Genomic DNA, 19,201 nt, shown 5'->3' with positions numbered 1-19,201 from the left:
CTAGGCAGCTGTTTGGAGGAGCCTATGGCTGCTGATTGATGAAAGGTTTCAGGAGTCACATTCTTTAAAACGCTTTGAATTTTCATCACCTGGCCTTTCCTAATTATGGTTGTGAACAAGTCACAGCACTAACAAGCTAATGATAGTCTAAGACCCTGTTAAAAGTTTTCTGAGAAGCCAAATGTTTTGTGGTGCACAGACTTCTGCATGGTGCTCCTTTGCACTCTAAAATTGTACAAAACAAAAACGATACACTTATATTGCTTAAAATGTTGAAGAGCATGTTTCATCTTTCACATCATGCCTTTTGGAGATCAACTCATCTTCTACTTAATTAACTATGCCACTGTATAGACCTGCAGTAAATACTTTAGTGAGTTCTGTTGAGTCTGATTCAACTCAATGTCCTGAAAATGTTTCTCTTACCTACTTTGCATCATGCTTGTGCATGATACAGGAAGTGACTTCTATCTTTATACTGTCATTAAATGTCATATATTACTTTAAGAACTAATTCAGAAATGGTGGATGTCGACCTTCTAGGAAATGTGACACACACACTTCTAATTGGTGACTCACTTCTGTAGCTGCTTGTGGAAATATGATTTGCAGTAGTTGCTTTCAACCACCGATTAAGCTCATGACGAACACGTCACGCTGAGGGAAAAATAACTCACATCCTTAGCTGCTGTAAAATTCTACTATGCTGCCACTGGAGAGACTCAAGATGTCTCAAGATGTCACCAAAGTTTCAAATTGTACTGGCAGCAGTTTAAACTTCTAAAATAGTCAAAAAGAAAATCCACAAAATATTAAATTTCAATGGCGTAAAAAGAGTCCATTCATATCAAGGCTTCTCCCTTTGGAAAGAGGGTCAAAGAGGGTCATTGTGTGTTTTCAGACCTTTGCACTGCATGTGGGTGTGGTGAATGTTTGAGGAGGCAAAGAGGAGCTCTCAGTGAATTTTGAGGTCGTGCACACATTTTTATCATTTGCTCCCTTTTGAGCTGTTGAGCTGCCGTATCACACTATTACTGAAAAGCTGAGCACACTTTGTCTCCCTTCTCTGTAAAACTGTGTCATGCCCTTCTTGGACAAACCAAATGTTTTGGAGTTGATGGCACAGGACCCTGTTTAACCTTTTCTTCAAGGCTCTGGAGTGCAGAGACTACCCTGCAGATGTAATAGGCGTACTATCTGATTGCACTAAACGTCTGATCATGTTTCTTAAAATGGCAGTTCACGTGAATTATTATTGGAAACTGGAACTACTTTATATTGAAGAGACTAGTTCCAGACAAAACCCTCCACTGCGTTGTCTTTGGCTAGTTTAAGCAGGGCAATTGATTAATCTTGAGGTAACTGTTTTAACGAATAATCCAAGTGCTTATTTTGAGTTCTGTTAAAAAGACAAAGGCACACAAATCATGTCCTAAATAAAGCCCCTGAGATGTGGTTGAAAGCTCTGAAAGGTAGGGTTGTAACAATACTTCAATCTACATTGATACATTGATTAAGTGATCAACGATTCAATATCATAATGTAAAGTGAAAACATGAATATTAGGGCTGCCCCCTGAAAGTTGGAGATTCAAATCATTAGTTGGAAACTTTGCAGTTGACTGAGACTCTTCGAGTCCATTAGTTGTAGGAAAAAAATCTCTGATTTTTTCACAACAAATCCGATTCACGATTTAAATCGATTTTCCCCCTCTACTTAAAATCAATTTTCAGAAAAATATTTGCGGCCTGGTAGCATGTACCTGGGCTCCAAAACTTTCAGGTCTATACCCTGTCCTTTTATTAAACTAACTAAAGAGCCTTATGTTATTTATCTTGTTTACACAACGGCATGTCAGTTGTGTCTCTACACGGTGCACGTTTACAGTCCTCCTCTGCTCTGTGTTGCACACAGCGGAGTTCCGCCCCGATGTGCGCACACACACAGACACGTGCGTGCCCACACACACGTGCACACACACACAGACACAGGTGAGCACACTAGAGCGCGGCTCGGGACGCATTTTCCCGAGTCCGAGACAGTTATAACCAAGCCTGGCCTGAACCTGCAGCACGGCACCGAACACACAGTCTATGGAGAGGAGCCTGTGTTGCGTTCAGGTGTTGTCACGTAAATAACAACTACAGGAACTACTGAACTGAACTACGGGAGCCCAGCGGGGAGCGTCGGTGGCGGGTGTTAAAGAGAAACTTGATTTTCATTAAAACAAATCGACCTAAACTACAAATTCGAATTAATCGATAAAATCGATTTATCGCCCAGCCCTACGTTGTTGTGCATGTACTTCTGGGGACGTTTTGGCCCCAAGGTTTAGCTTCAGAATGAGTGTGCCTCTTTTTCATGCAGCTGTCCAGTACAGGCAGCTGTGGACTCAGACCCAGGTGCTAGGAGGAAGAGAGGCCTTTAACCCAATCAGGCTCCAAGATAACGTTATCCTCTGCCTACTGCTTAGAAGTGGTGAACTTACCGCTAACTGCAACTTAATACGACGAGTCTGTGGCTGGCTTTGATGTCTTGGGTGGGCAAAAAATGTTGTTACACATTTTCGATCCATTGTTAGCGAAGTTAGCATGCATTTTCCTGGATGGCTATTTTGGCTTGTTGACTATTATGTGAACGTCACTGTCACTTGCCAAACTGTGTTTTATCTCTCTAACTCTTTTTGGGGAAAAAAGGAACAAAGAGTTGAATATTTGTCTTGAACAGCCAGATGTTGAGTTGGGTACAGCCCTAATCGACATATATTGTCATCTTTAGCAAACACCTCTATTTTGAAATTTCCATGGCACATCTCTGTCACCATTTCCATCTCTGCACACCTCCTTCCCAAACATTTAAACAGTGTTAGTGCCAGGCAGACAGTGGCAAACAGCCAATGAGGATGTTTACTCATATCGTCTCATATCGATTGCAGGCCCCTGAATGGAATCGGATCGAAGTTGTATTGTTGAAACCTTGGTGAAATGAACAAATATCGTATCATTGTCTGAAGAATTGTTATAATATTATATCAGAATGAACTTTGTGATGTACACCCCTACTGAAAGGCTAGACCGTTGAGCTTCCATTAGCCTGTTTTATAGAGCACCAAAAACAAACCTCCACCAAACGCACCTACTGAATTGGGGAACCAGCAGAAATCTCACAGATAGCAAAACCTCAACGAATATAAACAATCTGCATGGTTAGAGACTAACACAAATAAGTGTGAGCATATGAATGGCCCTTTTAAGAGATGCAGCTACTTTTCATATTTTCATCTTGAATCTAATGAGTCATTTCTGCTTCTATTGTTGGGTCGCTTTGCTGCTCAGGTGAACTGGTGCCTGCCATTAATCTCTGTACCCAGCATTGATGTGAGGCAGCGGGCTGAAACAAGTTGGGAGATTTACAGCATGTTATTCCATTATGACGCAGCCACCGAATCAGGGTCTTTCTGACAGTTTTCAAAGCGTTGCCTCTGCCCACTTTGTTTCACATTATGCTCTCATATTGGACTGCTGTCTGTCGAACCATGAGCCATCATCCTGTGGCGTGATTGCCCCTTACTGACAAATGTTGATAATTGCCTTCCAGTGGAGCTGTAAAAGCTCTCCCCGCTGAGCTCATTGATTCGCTCTCCCTAACCAGTGGTGGAAGGAGCAGCGTGCCTCTGGCTCTCTGGCTCACCGCGACACGGTAAAGCTTGGCGCAGCAGGACGAGGCAGCCGTAGGGAGATGTATGGAGGGATGCTAGCAGGATTAGGGCCACTGAGATAACTGATTTGCTGATCATTATGTAAGCCACATCTGTCCTCTGTCCCCTCGGTGGCACCCGGCCTCCCACGCTGAACGCAGCCAAACCCAGCAGCATCATGAAGAGACAAGGCTCTGAGTTCTGCTTGCAGAGAGGAAGCCAGGGGAAGGGGTGAGGGGGTAAGGGAGGAGGAGGATGGTGGTGAACACACTCCTGGCTGCTAGTTGCAAAAACACAGAGCAGATGATGGGGGTAACTGGGGAAAATGGTGTTTATATGATGACAGAATGGGTGACCAGCCAAGTGCTTTCAATTCCAGTACAAAAGCCTACAGACAGAGACAGTAAATCGCATTTTCCTTGGACTAGGCCTGTAAGCTGCAACACAATAATGTTCTGCATTGATTAGTTTTATTTTTTCAATTATCACTTGCCTTATAATTTGTCAGAAATTAGTCAAAACATTTGTTGCATGTCTTTCCGTCGTGGAAGAATCTCTCCTTTTGCTTATAATCATCTCTCAGTGGAGACATTTTTGCCTTGTCTCTCTTGACCTCTCCACAAGGACAGTGATGTGCAGCGTTACAGAACAACGTCCCTGGAGGAATTACGCTTCACGGTCAAGGATGCAACAGCAGGTCACATTGTTTTTATCAATGTACCTAGACCCCACGCTAGCTTCAAGGACAGTCTCCTGTTGTGTATTAGGTCCAGGGACCATAGGACGATAGGAGAGGTTTGACATCCAGCTCGGATGAGACAAAAGCAGCCCTTAAAGCTGGCAGCACCACAGCTTAGCACTTAATGGCCACCGTACAGTATTTCCCTGCTTCCTCCCTCTCAGACATGATAATAAGGAGCTTATTTGAACAGCACTTTGCTCAGATGGGTCTGGATGAGAGCCAGAGGAAGCTGTGATCATGGCTGCAGTAACACAGCTGTAAATTATCACAGAAGCGCCTCACACATCCATCACACCATGTCTCCTGTTAAAATTCTTTTTAATTTTTACTTGAATTGCATGGTGTGGCACCTTCAGCAGGTTAACATGTGCTCTGTCATACACATCTGTCCAAGTCCCATATTTGGCACTACTGTAATCCTCTGGGATGCCACGTAGGATGAGGGATTATTGTTTCTCCTCTTTAAATAGATGCATAATACTTAAAACTTAACTGTGTGGTGAAGCGTTAGACTATTATAAATATGCTGCTAAACTAAATCCTGGAAAACATTTAATAGAGTGGTGACTTTTGTTTGGCAGCAGATGTGTAGGTATGGCAAGGATTTACTGTTTACATTGATGGCAGTTGAGATAAACACTGACTCACTGATTTTCTGCAGAATAAACATCCTGCAAGGGGTGAAACCATTTGCACAACATGAAAGTCTCAAAATTGCCAGTATTTTTGCGTCTGTGTCAGGCATCCAAGAATTAAGCACAGTTCTGCGCCTGCAGAAGGCAGAGAAGCAGCCATCTGTCATGGCCTTTGTCCAGTCCTCTGCCTGGTATCTCTGGTCGCAGCAGAGCTGTGGATAATGACTCCTGTTGGGAGATGAGACGCTGTGTGGCAGCTCTGCCGGGCTCCTCGTCCAGGGAGGTCTCGGTGCCTCAATATCCGCCTGGAGATCCTCAACTTAAGCAGCAAAGAGCAGCGGCACTGGAGTCCATGGGGAGGCAGAGATTTGGAATAGATCTACAGTCAAAACTCCCAATTGGCTTTTCTCTAACTCAATATTTCTCCGAGGGATAAGAAAACACCAAACAACAGAATGGGTTCAGCAATGCAGTCGCTGCCTGTGGCTGTTTTTCTTAATCGTGTCAAAAGGTTTTTTTTCTGGAATATATTTTTCCTTTTTCTTTCCTTTGCCCTTTGACTAACATTTTGCTGCTTATTTTGTTTTCCTCTGTGTTTTCACTAGTTCTCACTGTCTGAATGATCACACCTCCAGGATGGTTTTATCTGAAAACAAATTACTTTCTTTGCCCGCTTTCAGTTGGACTTTGTCGGAGGGATAGGGATGGTATCGGAGAAAAGCCAAAATTTTGGGGAATGATGCATGCCCACTGCTGTGTAGCATTTTCAAAGCTACAGTAACTCATGACACCAAAGATGACCATTTGCCAGCAAACCACTTTGCAAGAGAAGTGATTCATTTTAGTTTCACAGTTGGATCAACAGCTCGTTGGATCTGTTACTGGTGTGGTGGTGGTGTAGGCTGGTGTGTACCGTGGTATTCAGTGTACTATTTTTAGAAAGCGAGGATTGGTAGCTTATGTTTCTGTGTGATGAGCCAGGGCAAATTGACTTGTCTGTCGAGGAGAGGAAGAGGAGGAGCAGAGGGTGAGGCAGAATAGGACCGACAGGTAATTGTGTCTCTTGGGGGGTCGAGGTGGATCGGCCTGTGATCTGACAGAACAGGATGGGCAGAAAAAAAAAAAAAAAAAAAGGAAAGCTTCCTCTTCTCACTCCGAGCTTCTGTCGACTCTCAGCAAGAGGAGAGGAAACACAAAAGGGAAGTTCTGACCTAAGGTGGTCTGATTCATCTTCCCTGGAGAATGAATGGGTAACTCTGTTCTTATCAGACACACTGCATTGCTGGTAATACCAGCGCTTCCACTACGCCCAAGGCAGTCGAGAGGTCTCGCAGCAAGAAGAATAAGGGTTTATCTTCTTTTTGTTTGCCACGTAAAGAAATGCAGCACTGCATGAAATTCAAGCAGTTTTCCCACAACGGAAACTTTACCATGAAACCCTAAATGCATCTTACACACTTTTTCCTGCCTTTAGACTCCAGGAATATAGTTCCACTTTTGAGTCCCAAAATGGCCCTCCTCCTGAGGAAGTACATTCTGATGGCCCAGACACAAGCCCCAAGACTACATCATTATATATGTACAACATTTATTATTAAGACTTAGTGAGCACTGGTTGTTGCCAGTATCAATACGGAATTTTTCTGTGCCGTTTCAATGTGATGATGTTCTAAAGCAGGCAGATAATCAGAAAACATTCCTCAGATTATCACTAACTGGGAGACAGGCTTCTAGAGTTTCTGCTGTTTTCAGTCTGTCCTTGCACCTCTGAGCATCTCCTTTGTAGCATTCCCAAAAATCACAGTTTGGAAATGATAAATACCTCAGAACAACACAATTACTGTGTTATTGTATTGTCGAGTGCAAAAATTTAATCTCACTCAGAGCTGTCACTTTTTAATCTGTTTCCAGTCTGTCTCATCCTAAATGAACACTTCACAGTTTTCCAAATCAAAATAATAGTCAGGTGCCCATATCAACACTGAAACAGGTTGCAGTAGAATTTTCTCTTGTTCGAAAGATCCCTACCCATTGTGCTTCCAGTGTAAGTGATGGTGAACAAAATTCAGAGTCCTCTTCAGTGTAAGCAGAGCTAACATGAGGCTTCGGTTAGTTACCGAAGGTTCTGTCTTTGCGTCCGTCCAGCACAGCAAGGAAACTGTCTGTGGAAACTGAGGAAGTTTTATATAAAAGGTTGATGATGTGTGATGATGAAGCTTCATTTAATGTAGCATATTGCTGCTCTAGTTAGGAAGCTTAAAGTGAAGTGCAAATGCAAAGTCACTTACTCATCACTGAATTCTTTATGCTTTGGTGGATTGGACGTCATTGACCATTCACAGACAACAGCACTGGTATATTTTTATCTATAAAGCAATGCTGGGCAAACTTACGGCTCACCTCTGCACCCGTCTGTGTGTCAGCTCTGGTAGTTACCAGCTACACTCCTCCAGGTGGTTGCATTTTAATGTATCCTGGGTTTTAACAGATCTGGGGTAAACTGCATTCTCCTACTCTGCACCTTGGGCGTTGAACAATCTCCAAAAAGATCTAAAATTAGGAACACTTATGTCCAGTGATGAATTTAAGGCATCATAAAGACTGTGGTGACAGAGACATGTGCTTGTTTTTCTTGAGAGGCCACCTTGTTTGAATAGTTGCTGTTTTATTGTGGATTTTTGTGTTAAAAGTTGTATTTGTTGCATTCCAAATGTGCTTTGATTGGCTGCTACCTCGGCCAGGTCTCTATTGTACAAGATTTTCAATCTCAATGGGACTTCCTGGTTAAATAAAGGTTGAATAAAATGAATGAAAAATGTCCGTACTGACAAAACCAAGCTAGCTTCTTTCCTTAAAATGTTCATTTCAAACTGTCAACACACATTGTATCAAAATAAAATGTTAGAGTCATGCACATACAGCTGGAGCACTGAGAAAACAAAATGAAAAGCAGTGCCAAACAGCCGAGCTAGCTAGTGCCATAAAGCGTTAGCACTTCTTCTGGCATATCCTACCCACTCAGTAAAGTTACACAGTACAAGAAGAGGCATCTGGAATGTGGAGTGGGAATGCAAGAGGCACCTCTCTCTCTGTTACAAGTCAGTGTGCCATCAAAATGATCTTGACACTGTTGTTTTAAGGTAAAAATGTACATAATTTTGCTTTAATACATTTCTTTTTTTCATGGAACGAATATGGTTGATTTTGTCCAACATTCTTTCCATTTGAAGAATTTCAGAAAAGAATCTCTTCATAGCCACCATGAACAGGAGGAATGAGTACAATACCAACTTGAAAACTTTGACCTATTCTTTAATTTATTACCATAAAATCAAGATCATACTTGCTCCCTCGTCTTTTCTTTCTCCTGCCTGTGTAGCATTAATGCAGTGAAGAAGGGATGATGTAAACTTGGCCTTTTAGGCAGTGCTACTCTCCACCCAAACCTAAAATCAAAACAACAGAAATTGTTTACAGTATGAGAGGATGTTTTGCATGCTTGGCCCAACTTGTGGAATTAAAAAGTATCGTGCAAAACTGCAACCAACAAAAGTTCTAGGAGTGTTCACAGAGGACTGATTAGAGCATCGAGGAAATTAAGAACAATCATAGGTTTGTTTTGTGGTTCCACAGCAGAACAACCTTGTGACATAGTGTATATAGTAGAGCTGCAAGAGGGAAACCACAGTTACCACTGTGTGATGCAGGTGCCCACTTCACACCTCAGGGCTTCATTCAAGCATAAATGCTGAAAGTGTCAGGCAGCAGGCAAGAAAACTAATTTGTAAACGAAAGGAAGAGGGGAAAAAAATCTATTGTATTACGCTGCAGAGCTCTTATTTTTCTCCTTCCTTTCACCGGCAACTTTAAGGTGATCATTCATGGATGACAGCGACATTACCTCGGCACTGTACCTCTAAAAATGAAAGACCACTCTGACAACATTCTGGCAGCCAGCTAGTATTTGCACCTGATTTTTACCTTAGGTGGCATTGCAACTTTAGCACAGTGGGCCTAAATGCAACTAAACCAAAGCTAAGGATAGTGTTTTGTTCAGCTTTCTAGCCAGACAGATTTAATAATATTATATAATGAAGAGTGGCAATGAAAGAATAACTGCATAAAGGAAATGAAACAGGCAGAAAGATAAAAGTAGACCAGACGCTCTTTAGCTCAGAATCAAAGCAAGCATGCCAATTGGAGGAAGTGTCCTCCTGGCATGGTGGTGCTGTATTACTGCGTAATGTCCTGCAACAGCTGCTGAGAGCCTAAACCCACAGCAGCAGCACCAATCCCACCCTATCTGACCGAACAGCAAACATAATCTGCTGTTGGGCAGATTAACAGAAGACCACAGCAGCATGGAAATGAGGTTGGGCAGCCAGCATTTCAGAGAGGCTCTTCATAATCTGCAAATCCCTCCATCGAGGTCACTAGGGGGAAAACTGATGGACCAATGACTGCCTGCGATTTCAGTGCCCCACATATTGTACTAATTCAGGTGTTGTCCACATTTCAAAACTGAATATGTTACAGATAAATGTCACCTTCTTGTGCGTGAATTTGGAAGCCTAAATCAGTATGTGCTTTGAGGTCTTGACGACGCCATAATCCCCTTGTGCACAGTCACTTGCATGTTGTTGCATTCAAACCATTCTCATTCACTCTTAAAATCAAGAAAGATCATGTAAAGCTGGGGTAGGCAGGAATCTGGAAAAGGCAAAAAATAAATGAATAAAAAACCCGGAAAATTTGAAAATACACCCTCCTCTTGCAGCTCTCCTCAGTCTGTCCTAAGCCTCTTCCATTAGACAACCAAGAGCATATGCACACGCTTCATACAATAACCTTGCATTTCCTATACATTGATTTATTTTATTTTTGCGCAGCATATTCACTCAGCCCCCTTTCTTCCGCTATTTCTCTTTGTGTTTTGTCAGACCACAAATGAGAATTAGCTAGCTAGTCACCCCACGGTCCCTCTGGGTCACTCCTTGCCACTGTGGATTGCTTCAGTGGGAGTAGAGCAGGCAGCAGCTCCGGAGACGGACAGCCAGTCGATGTAGCCAGTGGAAGTGCCAGGTCTAATCTGTGTAATGGCAGCAACAGAAAGTTTGCTGATCCGGTGGGGAGTCCGGGCTGTCCTGTCCCCTGGTTTTGGGGTTTTGCACTGGCTGGATTCGGGTTGCTGGGGCCGCTGACGGGGTCTGTCTCCGGAGCTGCTGCCTGCTCTCCTCCCAGTGTTGTGATCTGTAGTGGCGGTGAATGAGGCAGAGAACACAAATTGATTCAGACTCTAGCTAACTTGAAGCTTCAGCTATGAGCCGGTTAGCAGAAGGCTAAACTATTAGCAACTTCTTAACTCCATCTCTTACACGTTATTTCGCTTATTGTTGAACTCTCTCTCAGATTCTCTTTTTGAAAAGTCTGTCTTCCTTTTCGTTGGTTACTTTGCAGCACAGGCAGTTGTTGCCAATGTTAGAATTAGCAACTTTCTCAGCACCGAAAGGGACCTGCACCTGCACCTGCATTCATAGAACAGCCGGTAGGAAGCCCTCTCTTTAAAATGACCTGCAAACAGAAGAGCAGGTGCAGTTCACTTGATTATGCTTGAAGTTTATTATGGGATATTTGTCCAGTGGCACCAAAAGTAAACTGCCTACCCAAGCTGTAATTACCAGGTGTTGGTGTTTAGGTCATCATTGGTCACTGGTATATTGAGTTACATCATACTGTAGCCACAGTAGATACTTGTTTCTTGTTTCACTTCACCCCACAATCTAACATTAATGAGAAAGAAGCAAACGCTTGTCCTTCACTCTCTCTACCTCTCCTTTTTTCATTCTTGCCACAACTGTTTAAGTTACTTTGCATATGAACAATCCGTGAATGTCTTCCAGGAGAGACTGTCTGACTGTGCAAAATATTCCCATATTAAACTTATCATGTCCCCGACCCCTCCCCAAGTTAGGGTCTGATTCGGGGATGAGGTTCAGGTTTACTTTAACAGGTTGTGGTCTTTGTAGGAGGAAGCTTTTGAGTTTGGACACTGCACATATCTCATTTGAGGTAGATTAGGCAACTCGCATGTGTCCGTCTCCGTTGTTCACTGACACTCTCAGTCTGTCTTTTCATGAATCCGTGTGCAAACACTGACTGACATGTGGCCTTTTGTCATCAGTTAAATAGACCACTAAAAGGCTACATTAAATTTAATGAGGCTTCACACTGCCAGGTGACACAAGTTACATCCCTGTCCACTCAGCTCTCCTCAAATCTTTCTCATGCTGCTTTCCTACTTTAAGGAGAATATTTGTTACTCTTTAAAGATAGATTTCTGTTTTGCCTTGTCATTTCTGAGACATTTTGGGGCCTGTCAGTTAATGAGAGCACGCTGGTTAGAGACGGCACAGCCTGTGTGGATCGTGGTGTCATTCCTCCAATGTCCTATCAGTGTGTTTGTGCTGTGTCTTGAATATTAATAGAGCGGAAGAGTGCCCAGAGTGGAATGAGTTTGTGGCTGCATGGAGCCTCAGCTTTCTGATGATGGTGATTAGCAGAGTAGAGGAAGGCAATACTCGGCTGTGTAGTACAGCAGAGAAACAGATGACTGTGTTTGGTGCCGCCTTATTTTCAGCTCAGTTTCAATGCCTCATCTGGGCTGGCGTGTCTGAGTTGGCTATGAATGTGCATTCTTATGAGCTGGCTGAGATAGAGCCGGGTTTGTCTTGTGAATAGCTCTTGCATTACTAACCTGCACTGTCATTAAGCAAATTTAAAGTTGCCCTGTGGAGTTTTTAAAGTAAATAAATGATCCTTTTTCTTTCAACATTACAGCACATCATCGTCTCTAGTTTTTAATTTCCGTATTTACTGATGCAGTTTATTGAAAAATAGAATAGAAATGACAAAAAGTCCAGAGGAAACTTTTCAAGCCACTGCAACCAAATCAACCTCTATACTTCCCGTCTGTATGCACAGTATGTTCAAAGCTCTCAGTTCAACTGAAATATAGCTGAACGTGAGGGGTGTGTATGTATGTATGTAACAAAAAGTGCAAGCTGGCACATTGTTGCATGAGTCCTACAGTCAAAATACATCAGGTACGGAAGCAATGTGTCACGTAGGCAGGGCAGAAACAGATGTTTTACCTGCTACACGGACTCTGTCTTTGTGTGATTACTGCCAGCTTCACTGTGTGCATAATTTGTTTTGCCAAGTGTTAAAGAGGTTGGTTATGAGGGGTTTGGAAGTGTAAGTTATATTAACTGGTACTGAATTAATTAACTGGATCATTTTAACTCTAGGATTCATTGACTTGATTGATTTATTTTCACGTGAAATGTGAAGGCACCCACAAGGTTGCTGTACTGCTTCACATTACCTCTGGCACAATGAGGTATTCATTTCAATACTTTTTGGACCGACTGTACTTGTTTTTTATACAGTTCTGAGTAGCTTTTACCTTTTGGTGGTTCTCGGTGCTTAGAGAGAGAAAAAAAAAAGACCAGCCGGATAAAACTAGAGAAGAGCCATGCGATGCCCGTCCTGGCGAGTGCAGCTCCCGTGGTCAGTGAAGCAGCTTCAGTTGATTATAATGGACATGCTCTGCTGCAGCAGAAGTGTGGCACTGCATCCGTGTGCCCTGTGTTTCGGCCATTAGACCAAGATTCCTCAGGATAGGCCTTTTGAACATTTCCAATATTTCACATAAGATATTGCACTGACTTTAATAAAGAAAAATCTGGTACATCTATCCCATGATTGTTAATCACAATGATTAATGCAAAACTCCTCATGATCTAGATGCATTATACTTCCTTGCATTAAACTCATTAAAAAATTTTTTATAGCATTGGACAGTGTTGACGGAGGTTTGCGCTTCCCGAGAATCTTGTCCCCTGACTGCTTTCTTATCTGTTGTCTGATCAACAGAGCATCCTGTTTTCAGCCAGTATTTACTGGAAAGATTCATCAGCTTCTACAAATCTAATACTGTGTCCCTTGTGGGACAGTGTCCGCACTGATGTGGATATTTTCGACGAAACAATTGCGAGGGCTGAAGTCTTAAGATAGCTGTAGCTCTCATTTGTATTTTTTGCCCCCCTAATAAGCTCTTTATGGACTTAAATGTTTGCCATTGGCTGCTTTATTTCAGAACGTCTGGTTATTATTAACTGTGTTTTTAGCAATGCTACAAGTAGGCCTATGACTCTGTGAATGGCAGTGTCTGTTGATCAGTCCACTTCGGCACAGATTGAGTGAAATAGTGAAATGCCGGTAATGGAGGGATTGCTGGTACACACTTTTATGTCCTCCTCAGGATGAGTTGTAATCACTTTGGTGATTCCCTGACTTCATTTAACACCATCATGAAGCCAAAATTATGGAATGCATAACTAATGACGCTCCCAAAATGAATATCTAAACAGAAGCATACACTGGTTAGCCGTGTTTAATTTGAGCTTTTGGTATTGTCTTTCAGCCCAACAACATCCACAATTTGTACAAGTCAACTGGCCATTTAGTCCTTTTACTTGTCTTATTCCACTTTTATTACATACAAGCGATTGCATCCCCCATCTGTTCCTCAAGATTATTCTGTCTTTTTCATACCCATCCTCTTCGACTGTCAGTCTCAATTACTTTCTTTAGGTTCAGTACCCGCCCCCGTTCTGCTTCCACAAAACTAAACATGTGCACACATTAGCAGAAAAGTTTTCCTCTCTCCTTGTCTTGTTTTTCAAGGTCTTGTTGAGCAGCAAGAAAAGCCCCAGAGGAATATCATGGCGACGTGCGCTGAAATTTTAATCAGGAGGAAATGGGGCGGCACAATCTCGCTTCTTTTTAGTATAAATTTGCACAGATGGACTCTTGCTGCTTGTCAGGTCCTTGTATGACACACTGAGGGCATCTGCCTGTGACAGAAAGAGGGGAAGGAGAGTGGGAGAGGGGGTGAAGCAGAGAGGTGAGCAGAAGAGGGAAAAAAGAATAGAGGAAGGAGTGGAGAGAGAGCTGAATGAATTTTAGATTAGGATCCTATACAGCATCTCTGTGTCTAAGCAGAGGCCAGTCAGGAGATGGAATAATAAACAAGCTGAAACACGGTGTTCAAGGTTTTCCCTGTGTCGGGTTCACCCAGGCAGTCCGATATTATGTGGAGGAATGATGGAGAGTTGTGATAAAAGCTTTCATTCCAAGAGAATGAGAAGTCTTTAAAAAATGTAATTTAGACGTTACGATGTAGAGTGTGGATTTCAGATGTGCAGACCAATGCAGTCTGTCTATATGTACTACTATATAGTTGTGTTACATAGTATGTATGATGAGATGAGATGAGAGTTCCCATAATAGCCATTTTTATCCTATTAGAAAAGCGGTATGGAAACAGCAAAATTCGCAAAAATTCACTCAGTTGTGCCAAAACAAGGCGACACGGTGGTGTGGTTGTTAGCACTGTCGCCTCACATCAAGAGGGTTCCTGGTTTGATCCCGGGTGTGGGAGCACTTCTCTGCAGAGTTTGCATGTTCTCCCCGTGTCAGCGTGGGTTTCCTCCAGGTGCTCCAGCTTCCTCCCACAGTCCAAAGACGTGCAGGTTAATTGGTGACCCTGAATTTACCGTAGGTGTGAATGTGAGTGTGAATGGTTGTCTGTCTTTATAGTATGCGTCAGCCCTGTGATAGTCTGGTGACCTGTCCAGGGTGTACCCTGCCTCTCGCCCAGTGTCAGCTGGGATAGGCTCCAGCCCCCCCCTGCGACCCTCAAGAGGATAAGCGGTTAGAAAATGGATGGATGGATGCGCCAAAAAGTTTTTACGCTTGCATAAGGTGGTTTTTGCCTTTGTCAAAAAAGAGTTTTAATAAATGGGATATTGAAATGCCTACACCAAATAATTAGTAACTTATAACTCCCATGACTGATCAGTATGTAACACTGTTGTATTTTACCATATATAAGAATCGTTGCATTCATTTGTCTTCATCTCTGGACAGCATTAGACCTGGCCAGTACTAGCTGACATTCATTCATTCATTCCCAGCTGACATTGAGGAGAGGCAGGGTTCACCCTGGACAGGTCACCAGACTATCACAGGGCTGACACATAGAGACAGACAACCATTCACACTCACATTCACACCTACGGACAATAGAGTCACCAGTTAACCTTCCTGTCTTTGGACTGTGGGAGGAAGCTGGAGTACCTGGAGGAAACCCACGCTGACACAGGGAGAACAGAACAGGCCCCCCCCCACAAGGACAGTGCTAACCACTTCACCACTGTGCTGCTCTAGCTGACATGAAAGAACAGTTAAAACTTGTGAGATTGCAACAAATTCCTCAAGACCTCTCTCCATATTTCCCTTGTAGATGCAAATTATTTTGTTTTGATTTCACAACCTCTTCTTCTTCTACTCAGTTTACCAGTGGAAATAGAGATACACCGATCCAGCTTTTTCAGTTTGGTTCAGTTCAGTTGAAATAGTGTGAAATACCTCCACACAGCAGATCCTCTCCTTCACTCCATGACGTATGATGTAGCTTGTGTCGCAATAGATTTAAAGGGAAAGTATTGCCTCAGGTACAGGTTGCATTTTCCAATACCCGATCCATCAATTTTGATGATATCAGGGCCAATAATCGATCCAGATATCGGATCGGTGCATCCCTACAGTGGAAAAAATCCCATCTTGAGGAGCCTAGTGTATACACTCCAAACCAGTTGATGGAAATCTCTAATTTACATTTCTTTTGTGCGACATTTCACTAAAAATTTGCTTTACAGTTTAATGGAAACACAGCTGATGTTCCTGTGTGAACATATTTTTGTCCCCATAACATGATACTACCATTTGCAAACCTTAATTTGACAGTTACCTGAACCTAACTCAAACCTCAACCTGAAAACCAAAGCCAAAATGTCCTCACTGTCAGGGTCTAACACTTGGTCCTCAAAAAGATTGAAACACAAGATAGTCACACACGTAACTCTTCAAACCAGATCTGTGTTTATATACTGTCCAATTTGTTATTCAGTGTCAGATTCCTCTAAGCTAGCAGTCTGATTAATAATTCACAGTATTTCATGCAGTCAGTGGCGCCATTTGTATTTAAAGTGTTTCACTAATTGCCTCCTCCCATCGAGCTAATTATTTCTCCATTGTTCTGTGATCCTGTAATTCAAGATGCCGAGTCACTGAAAGTCACTCAGTGTGTAGAATGACTAAGTGGAAGAAGAAACAGCCTCTGCCTTTGTATGCTGAACCGCAGTGTATCTGTCTGTATGTGTGTGGTTGTGTATATAAGGCCTCCGCGGAGTTGTGCGTCACGGCATTGATATTCTCCTCACAGGATCGTCAAGCATGAAATAGAAGAGCACACTTTCCGTGGATAAACTCTCAGCAGAACGCTGTTGGATAGTGAGAGTCTGATGCTCTGGAGAAATCTCTTCACTGACACTGATACTGACAGAGTGCCAGGGAAAAACCTTATTGTGTGTGCAGCACTGTGTGTTCTTAAAGGTGCACACTGGTTGCTTTGCAAATCTTAGCTCACTAACAACACATTTTTTTTTTTTTTACATCTTACATCACTGATGACCATTTGTGAGTGTTTCCTAAAGACACTGTAGGCTGCTGGAGAAGTCAAACACATCTGGTGCTTGAGATTCAGCTGAAAAATAGTGTTGCATTCAGAGCATAATTTGTAGCTGAGCAAATTTCTAATATAGGACATGAGTGCACAAATACACCACTCCACCTCTACAGTCAGTCTGCAGCTTTAACCACATTTTCAGAGTTCTGAGGTTGATGAATAATCTTTACCGAAACCTTACTTTGACAGGCATCTAATGAAATCTTGATGATGGGAAAAAAGGTGCCTTTTAGATCTACATAATAACTATGAAAATTAACTTGCAGATACTTGAAATTGTCCACCAATAATAAATCTGTCACACTTTACCAGCCCCTTTTGTGACATTTAAGAGTTGATTTTCTCATAAAACAGCTTATGAATCAGGTTTTCTTTTCACAGGTGTGTATGACAGCATTCATGACCACCTTTCTACATGCTTATGTGTGTCCACAGGGGGTCAACCGGTTGGGGAAGGACGCTCAGGTGGGGCGCGACGGCGTGCGGAGGAAAGACTGGCACAACTATGACGCAATCAAAAGAGATGCCTCTCGATCTGGTAGGTCCAAACCTCCTCAGAGTCCCTCCTCGTCGACTCTGTCATATAGAGATGTAGATAGAGAACTAGATGACCTGTACATTATGTGCGCAGTCTTCACAGTAGTGCAAAAATCCAATATACTGAAGAAAGATTCACACATTTATACACTTGTATCCGGATTAACTGCTCTTCTCACACACACCATCCCATTCTCTGGGCCTTATTGCTCTCCAGCTCTGCAGCAGCGGTGTAAATCTCTGCTTCGGATGCAGTTCTGCTGTCATAAATACAGTTTATATCTGGTACAATCATCACCAACTCAGTTTTATTTTCTGCTCAGGGAAATCAGCTTCTATACAAACAGTGTAAATTAGTTGAAATGGGTTTATCTCTGAAATGAGCCGTTAAAGGGGAAAAGTTATTTTGCACACTTGTTACCTTTAGGAGGGAAAGTGGATCATTTCTGCTTAATGAAACATGCATGTTTGTGAATGATGAGGGGTGTTTTTGTTCCCTGGGTATCCGCAGGTCCCTGATTCTCCTTTAATAAATCTGCACAAGTTAAAGCTGTGAAAATATGAAACTTTCTTAAGCAGTTCAGCCATTAGAGTTCGTGTTTATTTCATCATGTTTCATCAGAGGGTTTCTTGCTCTTAATGTCTGAGCTTTGATTTATACAGACCAGGGCTGCAAACAAATCTGTTTAATTAGGTAATTGCTAACTGATTCAACCCACAACAGGACATTGTGTTGTATTCTGTGTACTCTACTATTATTTTTTCTTTTGTTTTATATTATCCTATTTCTTTTTAAATTTTAGACTAGTGCTGCACGATTTGAGAAAAATGTGCCATTGCGATTTGAGTGGACAGTATCGCAATTTGCGATTGCGATTACAATATAATACATAAATGGTATCATGAGTCTTCTCGCTTGATTCAGTGTTTCCCCTACATTATATGGGGGGCCCCGACCTGACATAGTTATTGTTATGGACAGACAGTGTGTCAATGACCTTCAGCAGACTGAGCACAGTCAAACACGCTGCTCACACAGCAGCGCAGCACGGAACTGTACACACAGCAGAGCGAGCCTGTGTTGCGTTCAGGCGTTGTCACGTAAATGACAAATTCCAGCACGCCATAGCACAACACAGCAGCATGTCAAGTGGGCCGAACCCTATCAAAATTGCTCAATTTTTCATTTGTCCATGATTTCCCCGTGACACTTACAAATGTTTGCGTAACTGTGCTTGGATGTTGTTTTATGAGGCTCTGGCAGCTTTCAGTTGTCTCTTTGTCTTTAACGTTACACGGCTCGGCTTTCTCTCACATGCACTCTTCCTACTTTTCTCTGTGCTGTCTCAAGTGTTGATATAGATTGGTCGTGTTGCCGCGGGACGTGGCAACTTTAACTTTTAAACTTTTACACAGCACGTCTTTCTGTTCAGTGTCGCCGTACCTGAATCCAAAGTATTCCCATGTAATAGACGTTGCGTTTTTTTTGCCACCAACTCAGCCTGTTCATGGTCGTGCTCCTGCTCTTCTTCTGCGTCTATGTTGGTCACTGCTGCGAGCCGGGCGGTCACCTGAGCATACATGCTGCACACACCAGGACAGCTTGTGGGCGTGATGTCAACAAACTCCACACACTACAGGAGAGGTAGTCACGTTCACAGGCACACAACATTTATTTACATTAAATCGCAGCCTTTTATGCAGTTATGTAATCGCACAGCCTGACATCGAGATTGCGATTGGGATTAAATTGATCGTGCAGCACTATTTTAGACCTTTGTTTTTGTGCATCCATTGATTCATATATTTAAAACATTTTTTTCATACACTGCTGGCATGTCACTTTAGTTGCCATTTTCTTTCTTCCTCTTTTTTTTAAATAAGGTAAGGTAAGGTAACTTTATTTGTACCCGAAGGTAGATTTGGTTCACAGTCTA

The 19,201-nt window shown here is 42.5% G+C and overlaps 1 protein-coding gene across 2 annotated transcripts in view; it reads left to right on the top strand.

The window, feature by feature from the left end:
* LOC117246329 (polypeptide N-acetylgalactosaminyltransferase 10-like) overlaps positions 1 to 19,201 on the top strand; it is a 129,260-nt gene that overhangs the window by 24,192 nt on the left and 85,867 nt on the right. For both annotated transcript variants that reach the window (XR_013492362.1, XM_033610188.2), the window contains exon 2: positions 17,163 to 17,265. Coding sequence is in view for 1 of the 2 variants with exons in the window: in XM_033610188.2 (XP_033466079.1) it covers positions 17,163 to 17,265 (103 nt within the window). In the remaining variant the exon portion in view is untranslated. The remainder of the gene's footprint in view (positions 1 to 17,162; positions 17,266 to 19,201) is intronic.

Source organism: Epinephelus lanceolatus, chromosome 11 (assembly GCF_041903045.1).
Source record: "Epinephelus lanceolatus isolate andai-2023 chromosome 11, ASM4190304v1, whole genome shotgun sequence".
Taxonomy (NCBI): Eukaryota; Metazoa; Chordata; class Actinopteri; order Perciformes; family Serranidae; genus Epinephelus; species Epinephelus lanceolatus.
This window is presented reverse-complemented; position numbering and strand designations above follow the sequence as displayed.